Source organism: Gymnoscopelus microlampas, assembly GCF_963454915.1.
Source record: "Gymnoscopelus microlampas genome assembly, chromosome: 11".
Lineage (NCBI taxonomy): Eukaryota > Metazoa > Chordata > Actinopteri > Myctophiformes > Myctophidae > Gymnoscopelus > Gymnoscopelus microlampas.
Genome location: NC_139948.1, coordinates 30,301,281 through 30,324,633, shown reverse-complemented (window position 1 = coordinate 30,324,633; position 23,353 = coordinate 30,301,281). Strand labels below are relative to the sequence as shown.

At 40.6% G+C, this 23,353-nt stretch overlaps 2 protein-coding genes across 4 annotated transcripts in view; both read left to right on the top strand.

Moving 5' to 3' along the window:
• Positions 1–1,433: 1,433 nt before the first annotated feature.
• On the top strand, positions 1,434–14,597 carry limd2 (LIM domain containing 2). Its single transcript, XM_084070974.1, has 4 exons — positions 1,434–1,718; positions 12,402–12,449; positions 12,772–12,908; positions 13,023–14,597. The coding sequence occupies exons 1-4, from the start codon at positions 1,716–1,718 to the stop codon at positions 13,180–13,182; spliced, it is 348 nt and encodes a 115-aa protein (XP_083927100.1). The 5' UTR covers positions 1,434–1,715; the 3' UTR covers positions 13,183–14,597.
• Positions 14,598–17,891: 3,294 nt separating this feature from the next.
• Positions 17,892–23,353, top strand: part of map3k3 (mitogen-activated protein kinase kinase kinase 3) — a 26,509-nt gene continuing 21,047 nt past the window's right edge. For all 3 annotated transcript variants that reach the window (XM_084070952.1, XM_084070950.1, XM_084070951.1), the window contains exon 1: positions 17,892–19,377. The gene's annotated coding sequence lies outside the window, so the exon portion shown is untranslated. The remainder of the gene's footprint in view (positions 19,378–23,353) is intronic.

Genomic DNA, 23,353 nt, shown 5'->3' with positions numbered 1-23,353 from the left:
TGCATAATGTTTACTATTACACTAGTGACTAGTGCAATGCCTGTTTGGAAACACATGCCGCCTTCGGTTATGTTATATCTTTACCCGTTATACCCATAGAATTAAAAGTAAGGTTATACCCCTTGTCAGAGTAGGCTACTAAGTTCAGTACCACTTATGTAGCTACTTGGAGGCCATCATATTTGAGGACATCAGGAATCTTCATATGGTCATAAGCATACAGAGAGACAGACAGAAATGTGTGGATTTATAGATACTAGACTTAAAGGGATATTTCACTTTCAAAAAAACTTTTGGTGATTGTATCGTCTACTCAGGCTTTTGTGAGCCCCCCAGACAGTTTTTAAGTTGCTTGATTCAGTGTTTAGATATTAGATATTCATTTTATCAGACATGTCACATGCCCCCTTCCTATACAAACCCAATATAACTTCAAACTCCATTTTTAACATGTTAGATTCATCAAAAACACCCATCCTTGGTTCACCCGTCTCCTACTGCCCCCCTAATACGCAAGGGGGCCGTGTTTTTTCAATTACTTTTTTCATTTATTTTTAATATTTTTTTTGGAAAATGAAAAAAATAAAATACAATAAAAAAATCACACCCAGTGTGAAGTGGGCGGTGTGTGGTCATCACAACATGACTCACTTTAGTCAGCCAATCACATTACAGTTAGTGGTGATGACACTAGCTGTAATGTGATTGGCTGATATGAAAAAAGTATCGATTTGCATTAACAATGGAAGGGTTAGGGGGTACACAAATTTTTTGGTCGGTGTCCAAAACTCACTTATAGGGGGCGGCTACACCGCCCCAAAAATAAAAGATGGGCATATACTGTACTGATGACACCAGGGATCTCCATATATGGGCATAAAAGGTACAAGGACTGACAGATACAGAGATATCCATTATGGATAATATCCATTATGGATATCTCTGTATATCTCTGTATTTTATACCCATATAATATGGGTATAAAAGGGACAAGGACTCGCTGACAGATAGAGATCTCCATATATGGGCATATCAGTTTGACAGCAGGAGCCCAGTTGAGACCTGAAAGCTTACAGAGTGTTTTGATTGTCATTGTTTGATGTCTTTGTTGGACTTTTTGTCAAGTAAAATGATTTGTTTTTCTTTCTTCCCTTCCCCCTTATGTCAAGCTTATGCATGCTTTTGTTTTTATAATCCATCTAATCATCAATTTGGAATGCATTAAAAGCGGCGTGCCCGTAGGAGATGTGACTTAAGTTATATTCATTAGCATCGTGCATGTCAGACAGTAGAGGGGCTGGTGATGAGGGAGGGGGCACGCGAGGAGCAGGAGGGGTGGGGGCTAGAAATATGAACAACCAATAGCGTGCAATCTCCTGCTGATTATGTGAAAAAAAGAAAAAGAAAGAGAAAAAAAAGAAACCAGTGGGAAAGCGACTTGAAAAACGAGACGACGACGAGGAGGGGTGGTGCTGCACCGAGCTCACTGACTGAGGAGGTAACTCGCCGGGGTCTGTCTGTGTGGCAAGAAGCTCATCTATAACAAAGCCACACACACACTGATCCACCACACATCCACGCGGAAACCAGCGAGAAGAACGTTAACGTCCGCTTCTGCATATTGAGTGAACGGAGCGCGCAGCACATTGTCGTCTGCAATATTGTGTGAACGGAGCCCACATTGTCGTCGTTTTGAGACTGAGACAGGAGCACAGATGGTAAGCGTTGTTTCCTCATCCATTGGTGTGTGTCTGTGTCTCTGCAGCCTCTCCTCCTTCTAGCCTGATTTACCGAAAATAGCCGATCTACAAGCACACAACGCGTCGCAAGGCGACGCGTTGTGTGCTTGTAGATCGGCTATTTTCGGCGAGCCAGATTTCTTGCTTTCTGTGTGATGATGAGGTGAGCTTCATGTCCGTCCACCCGCTAATGTTAAAGCTAGCTCCCCCCACCATGGGAGCCGCATACATACATACACACTGTCTTATCTGACCCATCAACGTGGGCTTTAAGGATGAGGACGTTTGGTTTTATTTTCGATCCTAATTAATCAAAGAGCGTCTAAACGAGGCGCCGCCGATTGTGTTGTTCATCATATATTATAATATTCTGCTTTGCGCGCTTCAGATTTCAACATTTTTTTAAAAACGTGAGTTCACGTTAGCTTGCTTGCTAATTATGACGATCACTCACGAAGGTAATCTCGTGAAAAGTTGATTGCATAATATGATGCTATACACCCCCCCCCCCCTTCCCTCCATATTAATGGTCTATTTTTCTATGGAAGTTTTCGACTGGTCTTTGGATCTGACCTCTTCTTCCTCGGTAGAATTTTGTTCTCAGATTCTGTAGTGTGATTGATGGTGATCGATGTGATCCCCTGGCCGTGCTGTTGGGCTGCCTGGTGGTGGTGGCACAGTTCTAAGTGGAAGATTCTCATATAATCGTGCATGGACCTGATCTAGTCTAGTCACGGTGTTATGTAAATGTCTGTAAAGCAGGTATACAACAAGTACAACAGCCAGTGAAGAAGAGGGTTCTGTTCTGTCTGTGCATTCAGTGCTGCTGCGCATGAACTCATTGACCACTGATGGTCGAGATGGATAGCTGCGATAATACTGAATGAATGAAGCGACTGGATTAAACCCTTGGTGAAATGACCTGATGGTGCTTTTTAGACTGGTTATATGCAGCGTTGCCAGGTGTTGCGGGAGAAACAAGCAACCAAGCCCAAAAGAAGCGAGCTGCGAGCCCTTCGCTTCGCCCTTTAAACATAATATACATTGGCTATTTGAAAATAGCCAATCGACAAGCTCAAAATGTGATATGGGTGTCCCTGGAACAAAATATTTCCAGACGGGGGGTCTGCAGACAAATTCATATTAATTTGGTGGTCCTTGACATGAAAAATGTTTGAGAATCACTGGTTTCAACCATAAATAATACAAATTTAAACATTGGAAACGAGCCCAAATAAGCAACTACAGTTAAGAAACAAGCTCAAAAGACTGCAATCACCAATATTTACAAGCAACTTTACAGAAAAGTCGCTTATAATAAGCGGACATGGCAACTCTGGTTAGATGCACTGGCGGAAGGATGTACACACGTTTAACGTCACATATTCTCCACCATGTGTATTTTGTCAACCAGTTTACAAACCTATCTGTGGCTTTGTCAAACCACTGCTTTATCCATTCAAGATGCCACATCTACAGCTGCCTGTATAATGATAGGCTTGGCCTGTGTGGCGGTGAGGGGCAAGTGGGTATTATGGTCATTTTCATTGACTACCACGAAAAACGGTCAAGGATCTGTCTGGGCTTCCTGTCTGTACTGTGGGTACAGTACAGCACAGACTGACCACCTGGTATTCTAGATTGATTTACTATATAACTGGAATGGCTTTTTACACTTTAAAGGCTTTAATCAGAATGAAAGATGAGGCTTCAATGAGAACTAGTAAGATGTGTTTTCCATTGCCATAAATTATTCTGTTAATGGTAATGATTGGCATACAAACCCGATCTGTTGTGAATTTCTGAAAGTGCCATTATGTTTGAGGAGGGTTACAATGAACAATGGGTGGCAGAAATTACAATTGAAAGGGATTCAGGCAGTATGGTCAGATTAACAGTTTCCACAACATTGATTGATTGATGTACTTATTTAGTAAGACATGAGAAACAGTACATGGAAGTACAATTCACAATACAACTTCTACTAAATTGGATAACTCGTAAAGCACTAAGCTTGTTTAAAATGAGTTCCCACGCACACAAATCATGATAACTGCATGATTTGCACATTGAACGCCAACATTTGTAGGTGCATTGTTCTTAACTCACTTTGTTTCAATTAAGAGGCCAGTTACATTAATATTAAGTACCGAACTTCACTTAGTTTAAACCCAATCTCTGATGGCCTAAAAAGCAATTCCTGCCCACAGTGATCATTTCCAGTAAGATGACGAAGATAATCCAATAATTGTCATTTAATTGCTCCAAAGGGACCTGAGAGACTCTCTCGCGTGGTATCACAGGATTTGTCCAGGCTGTATTGTCCAAACTTCTCAGTTTTCTCTGTATTTAGTGTTACGTAGAGTGATCTGTTGTGTCAGTAGGTTTTTTGTGAACTTGCTCTATACATTTAAATTGCCATGTACACTGGACTTTAACATATTTTAATCATGATCAAAATGTATAGCAGGTGTGCATCCTCTGAATGTCTCCTTGACTGTGGGTGATCATCTACAGTCAATACTTGGGCTAGTATTAAAAAAAGAAACACCGGATGAGTGGAAATGGAGAATTTAGCTACATCAGGCTGGCGGCTGCTAACGTGTTTCGGCATAGAGCAGACACTCTAGGCTCTATGCTGATTTGCCAAAACGCCTTGATGTATCAATGTGAATCTGAGCTAAATTATTTTAGCTCAGATTCTTGGTTGGAGTGCTGCCATTTCCACTCATCTGGTGTTTTGTTTATACTATGTTTTACCCAGATATTACATCCTGCGAGCATGACCAGGAACAGAAATGCCAGAGACTCATTTAGAATTTTGGAGACTACTCTGAAATGTGACTGTTGTTGTTCAGTGTCTCCCTGTAGCTGAAAACACCCATCATGTCATCTTTGAACAATTTTTCTACATGATTCAGCATCTTGCGCAAGGACACTTTGACAAGACATGTCCTGTCAAAGTGTCCTTAAGCAAGATGCTATGTCTTGTCTTGTGGCTGTTGATGGGTGCCCCATGCAGTTGCAGGAATCAAACCTGTATCCTTTTGGGTTAACCACTTGACTTAACTACAACAAATTCTAAATGATTTAACTGATCTACAAGCTCACAACACGTTGTGATGCAACATGTGAGCTTGTAGATCAGCTTTTATATATATATATTATTTTTTTATTTTTTTTCTCTCAACCCAGCTAGGGCTGCATAGGGATACCCATAACAGGAACCATCTGTTATGGGTAGTGTAAAATGTAGTGAGACGTAAACCAGATATTTGCATGTTAGATGTTGTGGACGTGATGGGGCCTGTTGTCCTGAATTCCAATCCCCCAGCAGGCTTCAGTTGTGAAATGTTGCCTGTCCCTCTCTGTCTCAATCTTTGTGATAACATCTGTAGTCTTGGTACTTAAGGCAGGTTCTAATCTTGACTTGAGTGACTTCCAGGTGTAGATATCAGTAGCTCCCTGGGCTATTGCATGTTCAAGTCAATACTTGCTTCAAATTCTGAACACATTCTATACCTTTCACTCTTTCTCTCACTTTAAATGTGTGAAGTGAGAATAATTACACTGGCATTATTGTCATTAGAAGGCCTCATTATGGTCTAGTAAGAGAGATGACATACTAGTTACTATGCACCGATGCTTTGCATTCCCTGTCAGCTGAAATAGTAAGCAACATCCTTCCCAATTTGCATGTTATTAAGTACAGCCATCCTGTAAGAAATTGGATAAATGCATCAGAGTACTGCTTACAGTCCACTGCTTTTGTTGAATGATTAACTTTGACCACAAGTTTGGGTTGATTAGACAGAGCTTAGCTATTTGCAGTATTCACATTAGTGAGTACTGTTTAAGTTCAAATGATATCTATGACAAGGTTTTGAGATCGTAACATATCTCAGGTTTAGAAACGGTAGTGTGCCCTCTAACCACCTATACACCGTACCTTGTTGACCGGAGTTCCCCAAGGGTCTATACATGGTCCCCTCCTTTTTTCCCTCTACACCAAATCTCTTTGCTGAAAATTCCTATCTATGTATAATCTCACAACGCACTAAAATGCGTTGTGAGGTTGTAGATAGTCTATTTTCGCTGAAACTTTGCCTATTATCTCAACCCAGATATAGGGATGTGGTTAAAAGAAAAAATAACTTGTGTGAAAATGCAAGCGATGTTATTCTGCTGCTCAGAGACTTCAGTTCTCTAACATAACAACTAGGTGTTGCTATGAAGAACATCTCTGGGATTTGTCTCCTTCGGTTTTCATAAAGGCTGTTTGAGTAAAAGAGAGCACTTGGTTTGCACTTTCACATTCACAAAACATGGATTAGTTGTGCGCTGCTTTAACTAACCTGTTTCACACTGGTGAAATATTAGAAAAGGCACATCTGTTATTCATAGTGCTGGCATTTCATCCTACTCTAACCACTTCCAACCTGGTGTCCCTATTTTCAGCATGTCACAATAGACACAAACTTAAAAATAGTTCAATATTAATGAAAAGGGGGGGGGGGGGGGGGGCGCGAGTGGTTAAGCGCATACCACATATAAGCTCCATTGCAGCCTGACTAGGCCTGTCACAATTATTACATAATCGTATAATCGCAATTATTTGAGTTAATCGCAATTATTTTTGCATAATCATTTCCATGTTGAAAGACTCATTTTCAAATATTGAAAAAAGCAAAAATAGCTGATCTACAAGCTTACAACGCGTCACGATTTCTGCTATTTTTACATGTATAAAATGATTAAATGTCAATAATTTATGTTTATATATTTATGTTATTTGTCATCTGCCCTTTGCAATTTTTGATCAGAAGCATAAAAGGCAAAAAGAAATATTTTTTTATTCATGTGTTCCAATCTTCAATGGCCAAATCATTAATCGCAATTATTTGAGTGACAATTAATCGTCAACTTAAATTTGTAATCGTGACAGCCCTAAGCCTGACAGCGAGTCCTGGGTTCGATTCCTGACCCCGACGGCCTTTGCTGCGTGTCGTTCCCTGTCTCTCTCTCCCCATTTCCTGTCACACTCTCTACTGTACTATCTGAATAAAGGCAGAAAAATACCCAGAAATATCTTTTAAATAGCTGAACTAAAAGCTCACAACGCTTATACATTGTGAGCTTGTAGATTGCCTATCTAATGACACCATCATACAATACGACAAGGTATAACATGGGTCTAAGTGGTTACTTAAGATGAGAAAAGCCTTATATAGCGTTGTCTGACACTTGTCTTGCAGCAGCAATCTCACACACTTCATTTCCTCACAGGAAGTAGCCTCCCCAGACTTGTGTAAGTTATCTGACCAAACATGGCACCCAAAGCAACAAGTGCATTTTGTCTTGTTACGTTGATTGTAGTTTCCGTCACAGGAAGTGAGAAAAGGGAACTAGTTTGGTTCACCTCCACATTACTCAATTCATGTGACATAGTTTTCACACCAATCTAGCACTCATCTGTTGACTGAAATGACCAATGTCCCATTTGATAAACCTTCCTATGCACTGCAGTTCAGTCAAAGTGATATTGTTAAAGTTTTTTGTTAAGCTCTATTCTGTATCATTGCTTTAGAATGTTTGTTCCGTAACAGGGGTCTCCCCGTCTCTCCAGCTCTTCAGTAAACACATTCTTATTTCAGGTGGGTCACCAATGTCATCCAATCAGGAGAGGGTACCCATTTATCAGCTTCAATTTGATAGTATTTAAATTCCAGTAAAGTGCCTGCCTACCATCGCGGAGGTTGTGGGTTCAAATCCACCGTGGTGCATCCGGCTTTGTCAAGCGTCTACACGCACACAATTGGCCTGTGTTGGGGGGAGGGAAGCCGGGTGGTGGGGGGGGGAGGTTGATGGGGGAAGAGATAAGTGTCACTGCACGTAATCCTACGGCTGAGGCGGCACCTGTCGACAGGGAGTGTTGGGCGGGAAGAGTAGGACGAAGGCTCTACGTCCTCCCGGTGACAGCTCCTCACTGGTCAAATGTCCAAATGTGTCTGCTTGTTTGTTTATATAAGCACTTCCATCTACGTATCTCCTGACTGTTATCCTGACCTGAAAATGGATTCTGTTTACTAAAGAGATAGGGAGACTCCTGTTACTGACTGAAACACTATAGCAAAGAAATTATTACTTTAGAGAATATAGAACTATTTAACACTTAAACAAAAAAATATAACTTACAGTACCTTTGATACTTAATCACCCAGATTAGTGAAATTGCTACATCCTCAGAATTAATTTAACACTGGTTATATTGCTGTGTACCGAGTGCAAAACAAATATTTTATCTTTATTGTACTCGCTGTTGTATTGTGAGTTTCATCACAGGTACTTTTTCCCACATAACTTATCAAAACTCTGTCTCTTCATGTTCGGAGCAATAAATGGAAGAATACTGTCTAGGCAAGGCTATATATCTACCCTGTGGCAGCTGTTTTCATCACTGGAGCGGTGCCGATGCCTGCAGGGCATGGCCAAAAAGTGCAATCTAAGATGCTATCTGCAGTAGGAAAATATTTCACTTAAGGCCAATGCCGTGTATCAACTTGAAATAGATCATCATTTGGAGTTATTGTTTTTTGAAGCCGTAGGCCTGTTAACGGTGTTTTGATGCGTATGAAGTATGAGGTACTTCATATTTGTTCTGTTTATTTTCCATCGCTCAAATGGATCAGACGGTGGTCGCTGTTCTAAAAATATGAGATGAGTGGGAGAGATGTTGGAATAAATGACCACTGACGTTTGTTAGCATAAGACCTCTCCATGTTTGCCATGTAGGGCTAGTTGTGTTCAGAACTTTAGTGAGAACTGGAGGATCCCTGTCCTACAGTCTGCTAAAGCCTGGTTTATAATTTACTTAGTTGTACAACAGTGTTATGCACCAAAACTAGCTGATCTATAAGCAGCATCTTGTACATTTCAGTGCGTGGCACACTGCACATTAAACCAAGTATAAATCAGGAATATCTGTTGTAGATTTGTTCAACTTCACTACTGGAGAGCGGAGAACATTTTCCACTTTGCATGCATACTCCTCATAACCACATTTGTCTATTTTTCCCTTGTAATATTCCAAAGTGGTGTTGTAATGGCTCTAAAAATGAACCTGATTTCTGTCAGTTGATATCGCTTGCAAACACTGATATGGCATGAAAGAGGCCTGGTTTACGTCTTGGTGCATTCTGGATTTCCACAGCTTTTTATTGCGTCAACGGTGAAGCTTACAATGAGCCTTTTTGGGCACTAAAGTCCACACATCATTATGCTAATATGCAGGCATGTATTGTAAACTACACCATAGTCCTCCCACGCGGTTGCAAATTTGAGCCTAATACTTTGTCATACGACCATATCGCTCGGCAAAAATAACAGATTTCTAAGTGACAATGCGTTCTGCATATCTCTTAAAATCTGTTGCGATGTGGCAGTACAGTGAAGCACGAAATAGGCTTTAACTCTCCCTGTTTCAGGGTTTTACGGTGTAACCTTCTTTCCAGTGTTATTTTAACTCTCGGAATGTACAAATCGGGTCTAATTTGGTTCCATTTGTACACTCTCAGAGTTAAGTTAACACTCAGGAATTTACAATGTAGACTTGGGATGGGGGGGGGGGTTCACTCAGCAAACTCTACGGGGGCCTGTGCTCTTGGAGAGAAGGCAGTGGGATTTGGGAAAGTAATAAGATTATAGGATCCTCAGCAGAAGAGTTTCAAACCCTGATCTGTGTGCAACAGCCAACCGAGCACTCTAAAACATTGGGGGGGGGGGGGGGGGGTGGCTTTGCTTTTGCATACAGGCAAAGTTACAGTCTGTGATCTCACCTAGATTCATGCTGCTGTTCTTGAAATTAAAAGTAAAATCTTGCAATCTCAATCTCCCTGTGAGTGTGTAGGATGCTGTCAGTGCATAATTATCAACTGAACCACTGTTATAAGGGCAAGAGAGACTTGATTATAGCACTGTGTTTGAAGTTTTCTTTGTTTGGCAAGTTATTGCTACATTAATACATAATGTATTACATTATTGCACAAGTTATGTATTTACTTATGTGGTAGTGATGCACCATGAACCTTTAAGACTAATACATTTTCTGATGTATTATGCACTCCCCTTTTGTTTTCAGTTATTTATAATGTATTATAGATTTACCTGAACATGGATTACCGGTATTAATATCGACTACCCCATTGGGGATTCTGTGAGATGGGGGATTCTGTGAGACAGAGGATGTCAGACATGTCATCACAATTTCCTGCCACGTTCTAGCTCTTCTGTGACAATTGCATCCTTTTCTCTCATGTACATATAAGGCAAAAGAAGACGGAAGGTGCGCACACTCTTCTTGAACCTGATTAGTTGTTTACTGGAAGAGCATGGTACAGAGTAAAATCCTCAGTCTTCATTTAACGAAGAGAGTGTACAAATTAAACCAAATGCACCCTTACAGTCCCATTTGGCTTCATTTGTATACTCTGAGCAAAATGAACATTGACCATTTTACTGTGAAATGCTGTCTCCTCACTCGGATCAACATTTCCTCAGTGCAATTTGTATTTTGTTGCTTCATTTATTCTTACATGCAAAATGTCCTGACTTCCTTATAATGTCCTTAAGCCTTGACGTAGGTGAACCGGGTATTTTCCAATGCTTTGGGAATCTCTTCCATCATGTTACAAAATATTCTCAGTAAAGTCATGCTAGCTCAGTAGTTGCTTAATACACAACAGGAAGTAGTGTTTTCTAGTGTACAGTATGCCTTGTGTACATGCATGTACCTTGCCAGATAACCAACCACGGGTGAACCCTCATGCAAGCTAGCAGCAGCATAGCATACAGAGCTTATCAGGATCCAGGCCTAATGAGAAGAAGGATGGTTTAGTTAACTGATTACATCTTAAGGAAGTTGCATGGTTTACTCTCTCAATGTGCCAGTCATTCCAAAAACATGTCATAAATTAAGATAAACCCCTAGCTTAACTTCCTGACCCTTCATTGACTCGAAAAAAGATGATGGAGAGTTTTGAAAGTAATCAGTGGGAAAATGGAAAATGTTCATTCAAGATAATAACTTGAACACATAAAGATAATATTCATTGTCTTCACAACCTTAATGCAGTAGGTCTGTTGCCTATTATAGAGCATGCACAGCTGTAGTGACATTGCAGATACTTGTACTGTAGAACAGGGTGGATTTATCCTCAGTGGAAATATTGGTATTAATATTATTAGTTGCAATATAATTGATTCACTGGTTGAATGAATGGAGCTCTGATTCCATTTTCAAACAATTGTAACTGTTGAAGGGAGTGGGGTGCTCCCACGCTTGCCAATCACTGTAGTGTTATGTGGGGAAGTTTTCATCACAGTGCACTGTTCACATTGCATTTCTCCAAACCTACAAGCAGGGACTTGTGCAAGTCAAGGCAGTTGCAAACACAGAGCTCAGCTGTTGTCTCCCTGGAGGCTTTCTTCTCTGTCCTGTCCAACTTTGAGAGGCAGACCCCTCCCCCTCTCCAAGCTGACCTCCTTACATAACATGGTTTTAGTAAAGTCAAGTTAGTAAGGACTTCCCAAACAGAAGGAACCCTTCTTTCCATGCGCACCGGCGGTTTTCAGTAGCTTATGGCGTTGGCATGCGTGTTATTTACTATCCACTCAAACTACCTGTTCCTCTGGTTCAAATGCTGTGGTTATGCATGTTGCTGCTGGCATGGAACACAGGCAGATGTACAGTACAGCTCAATCATTGAGACAGAATAGCTTCCCCTGGCCAGGTTTGACACCTGAGACCCAGGAAGCTTTGCTCTGGCTGGCCTCCTGGGCCCTGGGGATGTGTTCATCTGCCCCTTTGAAACTTAAACTTTTGACCTGGCTACAATTAGGTGACAACCTCCACATCTGTTGGTTAGCCTGCAGAATGTCCAGCAGGGAAAGCTAAAAAATGTGCTGAGTCTGCTGACCTGTATGAAAAGGCTGCCAGAAATTTGAAAAGTACCCGATTTGGTATATGATTATGGGTCATCTTCAGAGCCTGAACAGTAAAAGAACACTATGAAGCTGTAACAAGGGAGCTTGTGTGCACTGCTTTGGTTTTTCCCCATATGTAGATGTTAAGCTGGTCCAGTCTTCCTATATGAATAATATCTATCACCAAATCCAATTTGAAATATTTAAATCATAATTTTCTTCAGTAACATGAAGATGAAAGGCTGCACACATGGGTGAAATGTTATTTGCGATGTCTCCCATACCCGAAGGTCATGGCATTGGCATGTAATCTGTATATTACCTGTATGTGACGATCAGTTCTATGACTCGGTATTTGGATGCTGGTTCCATGTTGTAGTGTTGAGGGCAGCCCCATGCAGAGCGTCCCACAGCTCGGCTCACATACCCAGACAGAAGGCACACGATCCTCTCTCAGGGGTGCACATGGAGACAGATGGAGGCCAGGATGGAGAGACGACAGAGCAAAGACTGATAATAAGGACATAATGGAAGGACTATTAGATCCCCATCAGAGGACAGTGACAAAAATGTTTTATGTCATTTACATAATGACACATGACTTTAATTATCTTTGCATTTGCACCATCAATTGTTACTGAAATATTTGCTTAAATGTCATTATGTTTTCTCTCCTCCCAGGAAAACAGAAGCACCACCACTGAAGAGAAACCTGTCCAGCGATCTAAGGTAAATATGCCTCAAGCAGTTCCTGTATCAACCCGTCTCTGATACTGCTGTCCTAGTCGATCCCTTTCATTCTCATCATCTTTGAAATTTAAAAAGAGCACCTTGGAGCTATTCATTTTCACTACTTTCAGAAACTGATCATATATTCTACTTGCAATATCATCCAGATGTATGCAACTTTATTACATATTTGTTTTTGGAAGGAAGGTGTTTGCAAGTATCTCTGTGTTGCATCATGTACTGACTTGTTGAGCCACCAGACAGCACCTGGGATCTAGGTTCTTGGTGACACAGTAGTAAAATGGTGCATTCATGTTTTCAGTCCTTCAGCTTTAAAACTCAAAAGGAAGTGTGCTCCTCATGTGAGAAGACGGTCTACCCAATGGAGAGACTGGTTGCCAACAGTCAGATATTCCATTCAAACTGCTTCTGTTGCAAACACTGCAACACCAAACTCAGGTGAGTTTCTGCAGTCTCTCTCCTTCTTCCCATCAATTGTGTATAACTTTCTTTACGTTATGTTTTCCTGATCTCATCTGTTTTTATTTGACCCTACAATTTCCCACCCTGTAGCCTTGGCACCTTCGCAGCTCTTCAGGGTGAATTCTACTGTAAAGCCCATTTCCAGCAGCTCTTCAAGGCCAAAGGCAACTATGACGAGGGCTTTGGACGCAAACAACACAAGGAGCTTTGGACCCCCAAGGAGACGGAGACCATAACGAAGACCACATAATCATGTCTGCCTGTGTCCCCACCCGTAGTGTCCCTGCCTTTCTCCTCCTTTTATTCTACATTAAACCTCCAATTCGTCTCAAAGAACACATGCCTCATATGGAGCGTGCACTTAAATCTTTCACATGCTTCATTTTTCCACGTCATCAACACAGGTACACGCATGCACAAACGCCTAGTAAATGACAGGCCAGACATTGAGTGGCTTTTTATTTTATTTCATATCTTATTTTCTTTTTGAACATTTTTATTTGACATTTTCCTACTTGGAATTGGTTGTTGATTGTGACCAAATGCCTTCTCAACAATCCAGCGTTACATTTTTGCTGGAGTTTTGGGATTATAATCATACTAGCTTTTAGTGAGTTTGATGTTATGTTTGATTACTTTCTGAATTTGCATCTTTTCTTTCATAAGTAAACTGTATGCTAAGGCAAACATATCAGTAGAGGCTATAAAGCATTCACTCTTTGCAGTAGAGCATACACTCAGGTCAATGTTCTGAGGGGCGGGTTTCACTTGCAAACTTAAGAGTTTTATTTTATTTTGTATTCATTTTACACATTTTACACATTCAACTACAACGCAAATAAAAGGTTGTCCTCAGTATTTCGATTTTTCTGTCAGAATATGACACCGTCAGTTTGTCAGGTTTCAAATATTTGAGAAACAAACAGGGTACAACGTACTGTAAAATGAGCGCACATGGGCAGTAGCTCACCATTCTTTCCTTTCTCTCTCTGGAGTAGTCATTCCACTTCATTCCATGTTTTGTTTGTCTTATGACAGGCATGACAGTTTTTTTTCTCTTGCATGTCTATTTTTTTGGGATTGGGTCTTAGTAGCCTAAAAGGGTCATTTCAGGCTTAAAACTATTTTGTCTCGTCGCAAATCTTTGGTCTGAACTAGGCTTACGGATAATTTATACTCTTCACACGACCCTTTCAACAAGTGCCACTCGACAAAACTTATGTGAAAATACATGGTATGTATATCGAGCGACATGTCATAAACTGATCGACCTTTATAAATAGTCGATTATGTATAAATCACCCATTCCCTTATAACTGTTAGTCTCTTGTGTTGTGGATGACTTAAGTCATGTGTTTTTCCATTTCATTAACAATCAGTTATACCTGTTTTTAAAAGTTCTGAGAAGCACTTCTTTCTCTGTGTTTGCTGGATTTGATTGATGTCACAGCCTAAGTTGATGCTCTCTGAGCTTTTATAGTTGAAATATTAATGGGTTTTTAAGATTGTCGTTTGTATACGATCTGTACATATTGCTGTAGTCTGTTTAGTGAACGTACCACACTATATTCTACTGTACTTGCCTTGCACATATGACCATGCATGATCACCAGGCAAGATGTTAAACACAGGGAAACGTAGGTCTTGTCAATAAACCTCCCTTATCTCTATATTCTAAAATGCCTAACTAAATCCAAAAGGTTTTGAATTTGTTGGCTATGTTGATGAATCTGTTAACTTCCACTTCTTGTGTGTCTGACCTGTGAGGGTCAAAAGTGAGTATGTTCCTGGATAGGGCTCAACCCTTGTAGAAACCCCACTTAACATTATGGCATTCATATTCCATAATTTGTTAAAAATGTTAGGCCTCTTTATAATGTTTTTTTTTCTCTCTCTGCTGTATGTGAGTGTGCTAGTAAGCTGGAGAACCACTGTGGGGGCACAGTATGTGATCATATTTTACATCATTCTTATGAATGTCTCTTAAGTCCCATCCAGAGAGCATGGACATAGTTCCCCTTATGCCTAATGTATGCTCCATCGTACCGTACGACGGTGTCGTGCGCTGAAAATGGCAGAACTACAAGCTCATGAGTAGCATTCTCGCTTTGAGCTTGTAGGTCGGTTATTTTCAGCACACCACACCGTTGTAGGACCAAGTAGTATATCGGGCTTTAAAAGAAAATGCCTTCCTGTTCTCATCTCATGTCTTATTAGCTAAATGCTTCTTAGCACCTGGACCTATAGGCCTATCTTAGTACTGAATTTAATTGAACAGAGGTTGTTAAAACGAGGTTTGTAGCAACAACGATCCCCAGTGGGGTTTCTGCAGTTTGCAGTGCACCCAAAGCCCTGTGTAGACTGCCCCCTGCTGGGGAGATGGTAGTGTGACAGTCAATATCAAAATGTGGGCTAAATTTTGCCCTGAAACCTGAACTCATTACAGCTTTTATTCAAAGTTTTGAATAAGCGAGTTGCCTCAGTTTGCAGTGCAACCTCTGCACTATCAGTCACTTTTTATTTAGCAGCCCCTGATAAGGCAAGTAAGACTAGTCGGACAAAACAACTCGATCCTTCATTCTTCTCAAAGAATGAGACTAAAGCCATTCAAATATCTCCATTGTTTAAAAGACTAAAAACCACTGACACTTGACTGACACCTGAATGACACAAATACCTTTTGTGACTTGAGGGTTTACTGTGAATCTGAGCATGCTGTGGATAATAGGAATAAAGAAATTAGTTGTTTTTTTGTTTAAAAAGAAAGAAAAAGAGAAGCCTTAGTAAATGATAGCAAACCTTGATGCTTTTTCAAACAGGAGTTTTGTTAAATACACAGACCTCCAAAAAAGAATTTCCTTATCTCCACTTCACTGCTAAATTCTGTGTTCATTTAACTCTGGGTAATGGACCTGTAAGGATCTATACACTCAAAGTTGAACTAACACTCAGGATTTTTCTGTGTTGAAAATGGAAATTGATCTTATTTTAAGAGTTCCAATGTTAAACCTAAGGATACTTCATACGTACAACCAGCATTCATTTTTATGATCAGATTTCATAATATCCACATTAATTACATCACTCCAAGGGTCGGAGTGTATATTTTATATTTATTTAAAAAAAAGGGTCCCTGCATGATTTGAAACCAAGGATGTGATATCTAGAATAGACCACTTCCACTACATCTATATTGTCTCTGTCATTCTCTGTAAAGCAGTGCGCCAAGGTACAACTGCACAATGTGAATTGCAGAGTGAAACAGAAGGTACATTTTTCTACACTGGTGCCAAGAGGCTCAGGTGAATGATAGCTCTGTGACTTATTTGTTTTGTGATTCATTTTAGTTTTGTGCTAAATCTCAGTGTTTGACTTAATTTTTGTCTTTTATGCAGGTGTCACTGTTGTCATTGACAAATTTTAGCTGTATGCATTCTTTAAAAAAAAAAGTATTCTATATTGTAAACTTATAAACTTGATCTGTGGAATGAGGTGGCCTTATAGCAAAAAGAACGTTTGGGCTGTGTTTCCTTTTTTCTCTCTCCTCCTTACATCCTCATTTCAGCTCAGTTGGTTTACAGCATTTTAAAATGTAACCTTTATCTTTCAACACAGACACACGCAATCATGTTTGTGCATTTCCTTTCCATAGTTTTTAAATTTTCATTTTCTACATGCTTTTGGAAAAAATAAATACATTTAAAAAAAAATACATGCTTGTGTTGAGTGACTGGTTGTCATTTCATTTTGTAAGTTAAGATTAAATGTAAAGTAGATGCCATCCTCAATAGTATCTTCAGCTCAGACCTTAATAAATTGGGTCATTAAAGGCCAACAAGGTAGCTTTTCTGATCTGTGTGTGACACACACACACACACACACACACACACACACACACACACACACACACACACACACACACACACACACACACACACACACACACACACACACACACACCCCTCCCCTCTCTGAAAGACTCAACTCGGTGCACAACCCCTTCGAAGTTCAGAGGGATCAATTAAGAGCTCTGGCCAGCTCTTAATTTAGGCTCAAAGTTACCTAGTTAGCCTTTACAGCTATAGCCTACAAAAACAATAATGTGCTCTTTTTAATGTAGCTTAATTGCTTACACTTCTCTTGATGTGTATAGTGCTGATCTGGAAGCAAATACATAATTTTGTTTGGCTGAAAATATATATTAGATTATTAGATTGGTCAATACTTGAATTTTAAAAGAAGAACAAACATCCATACAGTCCATATAAGACATGAAAAGATCATATTTCAATATGACTTATCAATACAAAAACTTGAGGGCAGTCCCATGGACTGAGGGATGAACCAAGAGGCAGTGGGATGAAGACAGCAGCAGTGAGTTGGATGCAATGCATTTCCAGTGGTGGAAAGTAACTAAGTATACATTTACTCAAGTACTGTACTGAAGTACAATTTTTTTTACTTTAGTGGAGTATTTCCAATTTTCAATACTTTTACTTCTACTCCACTACATGACATCTCTGAGGCAAATATTGTTTGATTTTGATAATTATTACAAAACATACATTGATTGATTGATTGAATATTTTATTAGGCAAAAAAATGTAAAACAGCACAGTTACATTTAAAATACTTTGTCAGATCCGTTCATGAAAGTCCTTGCGGTCTTGTTTCCAGGGCCTTGGTATTCAATTCATAGACATAGACATTGACATAGACATTTTCATAACTTTTGTACTTTGTTCTACTCAAGTCAATTTTGAAATGAATTACAGACTTTTACTTGTAAAAAGAGTTTGACAAAAACTCTTAAAAATAGTACTTCTACATTGCAGTATTGATACTTTTACTTAAGTAAGAATTGTGAGTACTTATTCCACCACTGTGCATTTCATTCGTAGCCTACTGAGCTCTGGGGGTTTGAACGCCATATAAATAGTGTGCGCGCTGCCTGGAGACAGAGAGGTCTACAGAGGAACAAACCGACGCTACTTTAGTTTAGTTAGCCTTCTGTAATCAAGAATACAATTAGGACTTTCCCAGATCTTAACTTTTTAGTTTGACCATTGCCGCAACAAACAACATGGCATTATTTCCTGGGAATCATAGCCTGGAATATACTTTTCATGTTTTGTTGGACGCATAAAAGGGGATTCCGGTGGCGAGCTTTTTTTTTTCTCTCGCTCTTTTTTCTGTCAGGAAGTTTGACGTATTGAAGTTTCTTTTCACTTTGTTTTGGTGGGAAAGGTCCTGGACTGTCGTGGACGTTTCATCGCGTCTAATTCTATTATTAATATTAATATATATTAATCTTCTCTGCAACAACAGATAACGGCGTTTTTTTCACATTGGCGATGACTGGCTTCCTCGCGAATGCTGCAGGAATCTCTTAAAGTTTGATGCGTGCAGAGGTCTGTTAACTGTTTTTTTTGTCCATGGAAGTGACCAAACTTAGTTTTACATTGAACCAGGATTCCCACCAGCGTGCATTTAGTATATTGTGGGGACATAATTAGGCTTTTATGTCAGCTACACTGTTTCGATCAACCAGTCTGACCGCCTGCAACAATGTCGCGTCCTGAAGCACTTTTCCACTGAGGGCATTATAACAGCATTATAGCGACTATTGGCCTAACACGAACACTTAAACAACGTAGGCTACGTTGGAAGCGAATCGAGGTGGCAGGACCATGTTATTATTCATCTGCATGTACAATTAAGTAGAAATAACGTTAGTAGTGTAGTGGAAAAAGTGACAGTCCTTACAGGGGAAATCTGCAAAGTTAGCAGGAAGAGAGGCCATCAACATCACGGAAATCGCCTGGTCTTTTCCTCTCTGGTGTACAGTTACACATGGATTTCATAAAGGCAATACGGTTATTGTTGCACCTTTTGTGATCATTGTGAAAACTAAAATGTGCTGACCATGGATCGGTGGTGTTCACCGTCGCCAGTTCGGGCCGTAGGCCTCATTAGTTGACATGCAATGGGACTGTCGCAAATGTTTGCTAAAGTTCTGTTGTGGTCTTTGAACAGACCGTTCTTTAGGCTGTACGTGTTCAGAAGCCCGATGTAGAATTCTTCGGCTGGCATATTTTCTCCCTTTAACGCAAAAAGCCAACCATCAAGGATCTCATGTGACAATCTGGTTTGTTACGTTATCACATCGTTTTGCTACCAACTTTACCGCGGAAGGCGCGCCCCCTGCAAGCGCCCCCACACCTGGGGGGCGACCCCCCACTATGCCATCCGCACACACACATGTCAGTGCGGTCGGCCTGACGAATGTAATGTAAAGCACAGAGAAATCGCGATGCTTCACTGGGAGTAACGGTTCAGGTGGACCATATCATATCTACCAAGCTACTGTGGTGAAAGAAGTCGTAGCCCTACTGCTGCAGACGGAGAAGAGAGAACTCTCATCCCTGAGCTAGAGAGCAACCAGGTAATGATGATGATGTGCACCTGACCAGCATCACATGTATGAAAGTGGCCGTGTTTGCTTTTGAATGATTTTCTCTGCTTGTCATGTGTAACCTACCATCATTCCAATTATTCTTCAATCTCCTAAAATTACTCTTATTTCATTTCTATTCAAAATTCACTATCTTCACCTAAAGGCTAAGTTTTTGCGTTTTATGTTTTTTTCCAAGACAAAGACTTCATATAGGCTACCTTTGCCAAAATAATTTAGCTATGATTCAAAACTAGCATGAAGATGGCTGTTGTTAACCTATGGCATAATAAAAACTCCAAACCAATATGTGGGTTACATCTGTCACTGACAAATCACAGTGGAGTTAGGTTCAGACTCAGTGCTATTGCTTAGCTGTTTATTACTAGAATACTTGTTACAGTGAGTGATATAACATATTTAACCACTTAAACCCCAGCATCTGTATTGTGGGGAAAGCTTTTGCTGAAAATAGCCGATCGACAAGCTTACAACGCGCGGTGTAGGCTTGTCGATCTGCTATTTTCTACAGAAAACAGAAAACAGAAAGGACACTAGCATAGAGCCCTGAGGGACTCCGCTCAACCATATGGGATTTAAGTGGTTAATGATCATCATAGGATGAAACAAAACAGGAGGTACAAGCTGAGTCTAACAGATGGTCCATCAAATATTCTGAAATCCATGGCAATTTTCTACCTCCAAGACTACATAGATGAATATCACATCGTACGGTTCCTCAGTTTTGCTGTATTAAGAGGCTAAGTAAAAATGCTATTGGGATTTTGTATGCAGATGACGAATACACCAGAGTATCTTGTACTCTCTGTATTGTAACGTAACGTCTAACATGTAGCAGGTTGCCCAAATCCAGAGCAAGGCGGGAGCCTTAAACAACACAGAACATCAGCTGAAGGGGCACCTCAAGGGGATTTTTTGGTGCAAGGCACTGTCTCCAGATGCAACACCTCGAGTCTTAGACAGAGCAAGGACTGTGGCTGGGAAAAACAGCCTCAGACTAAACACCTCTTAGCAGACGGAGAGGAGTGGGGGGGAGGAAAATCCATGTAAATCCGGCTAGTCCTGGAAATGTGATACAAGGAAAATAAAGCGGGCACAGCTGACTGGACTGGCAGTGGACTCTCTCTCTCTCTCTCTCTCTCTCTCTCTCTCTCTCTCTCTCTCTCTCTCTCTCTCTCTCTCTCTCTCTCTCTCTCTCTCTCTCTCTCTCTCTCCTGAATTCCCCACATTCCATTTTGGAGGTTAATTATAATCAGGAGATCTGGGGAGAGAACAGAGTGACCAAAAGATGGACAGAGAGGCTAGTCACTGCTGGGATGTCACCTGAACATTGCCAGATCGCTCCACCTCCATGTTAAACTCATGGTAGAGTATTTGTTGTTAGGTAAAGGCTTGGTATTTCCTGGAGTTTGCATTCCTCAGAGAATTAATGCTATGGAGGGAGGAAAGAATGGTAGCCTTGCATGATATGATGTATGGGGGTTGAAGACGAATGGCTTTGGTGGCAGGGAAGGAAAGGTGAGCACGGCGACTGGCGAGGCAGCTTGAAAGTACCAGCGCTCCACTGACCACAGACGGACATGCTTAGCATTCCTGTGGGTGATTATTACCCAGAAATCCAGAGTCACTGACTTGCCTCAGGTGCCGGAGATAGACATTTCATATACAGCAATAGAGTCTCTTGTTTTCTCTCCTCACAAAACGTCAGCCAACTACTTCCTTTTCTGTATCCTAGCATTTAGTTTCTGTCTCTTGCATTTCTTCACCTCTGTGTTTTATTGTCTCCGCCAGGCCGAAGGTGTGGCTGAGACTATGATTTTGCCCCAGTCCGTCCTTGTGTGCGTGTGTGTTTCTCCGTTCGTCTGTGTACAGCTAATCTCCGGCACCGTTGGCTCGATCGGCATGAAACTGTGCACGCACTCTCCCTGGAGGCCAGAGCAGAACCTGCCCGTTATTGCAGCACCAGGAGGCCTATGCTATTACTCCTACTGATTTTGTCCAAACATCACGCAAATCTGTACACATATATCAAAGGCGCCGCTACCTTCACACAGGGTGTGATTTTTCATATTTCATCCTGATTAGCTAAGGTTAACGTCTACTACCTGGCCTGGCGGAGACATATGCTCCATAGTTAGTTTTTGAATTGTAATTTGAGCTCTAATTCTCCATACTAACTCTACATAACATAATGTTTATGTAGAATGGTCATAGATGATGCAGCATATCCCTGGTCAAGGGTAAGGTTAGATCTGTCTGTGAGGTGATTGCTGTGGTTCTAGCTTACTCTGGTTTTTATCCATAACCTGTGGTTGTCTATTTGGACCAATGATAGGAACTTATTGATCTGAAAGTTGTGAGATGTTGGGCAGGGATGGTGAATATACTAATCTTATTTGGAGTGACGTAGTTTACTACCTCACAAAGATAAAAACCTCTTTATAACGGCTCACAATGACTCACTGTGGCTTGTGCTCAATCAAAACATTGAACTGCTGGCCTGGCACACATGCACATGTTACGTTACCTCCTAACCTCCTAGCAACATTTGTTATTGTTAACTTTTGTTTTTTCGTTTGTTATTGTCAAATAAATGAAGAGATAGTGATTAGCTGCTTATTGTCCTTGCACAAATCTATAATATGAAAATATATTACATCTGTTTTACAATATTACAAACCTATTAAACCTATTATCTAATTGTTAAACAATTCATGTTTGAAGTCTTTAAAGTTAAGAAGACTGAGGTCTTTCCAAAATAACTTTTGTAGTCTGTGTTCAATTAGAGCTGTTGAAATTCCTCAGTTTATTGTTACTGATTTGGGACCACACTCCACTAAAGAAAATGGCTACATTTAACGTTGTTGTCACCTTGGATACCCTGGCCCGTGAATTGACCACTTTTTTAGTGCTATATCTTGTTGAGGGACATGCCAAATCATCATGAAATGTATATCTGCCTCCGACCCCGAGTGATCCATATAAAAAATAATATTGCCCTCTTAACATCAACAGTGGAGTTATGACACAGTTGAGTAAGTGTTTTACAGCTCATGATATTTGAGAAGGCTAAAGCTTGCAGATATTTAAAATGGAAAAATATTCCCAGTAAGAACTTTCTCTCCATATGGATTGGGCCCTGATCAGTGCCAATGCAGCTTGAGTTTCAGACCTTTCCAATTGTCTTTCTCATGGACAAAACACGCTCCCACATTCTCACGTGTGGTGCACAGTTTCTGTCTTTTATATTTGAGTTTCCCACTCACACAGGCCAGCCCCGGAAAGGTCTTTTAGTCTGTTTAAAATGTTCATATGCCCCCAAGGAACCAAGCATGAAAAATGACCTGCTCTGTGGAGGAACGCTATGATTTTTCTACAGCATCTCATTAAAATACCCCATCATGCAAAAACAAATCACATACCATTTAGCTTGATTACAACATGGAGACATGTTAATTACCAGTCTCTTCAAACCTTGTTACCCCTGTGATTCCCTTTCCTCGGCTGGTCACTGCTGTTAGCTATTCTTACCACCAAAGTAATATCTTGTGAGTTCTGTGGGGTAGCATTGTGGGCTACGGTGCACTGCATACCATTTGCTGACAGTAAAGCGGGTCTGAATGTCATTCTTAAAAAAACAGAAATGATACCCTCATTGTTGGAACTTTCTTCCCTTTCCTTAAAGACGGGGTGCCGTGATTTTCAGTGATTTTTTCCCCCCTAAAACATAATCATCAGGTATTATGGTTATACTAGGAGGAAGATGTTTTTTCAAAAAAGTGTACAGAAAGTGTTAAAATTATGTTTTTATGTGGACACGCCTCCAGTTCATTAAGTGTACCTGGTTCTCACCTTAGCACCTCCTCCACCACCTTAGCACCACCCACCTGTCCTAGTCCCTCCTCCTCCTCCTCATGCCCACACCTGTTGGGTTATGATAATGAGG

Excerpts from the sequence above, each read along its gene's own strand:
- limd2 (XM_084070974.1), top strand. Across the intron at positions 12,450-12,771 it reads AACCTGTCCAGCGATCTAAG|TCCTTCAGCTTTAAAACTCA; the intron begins GTAAATATGCCT and ends TCATGTTTTCAG. Across the intron at positions 12,909-13,022 it reads CACTGCAACACCAAACTCAG|CCTTGGCACCTTCGCAGCTC; the intron begins GTGAGTTTCTGC and ends CCCACCCTGTAG.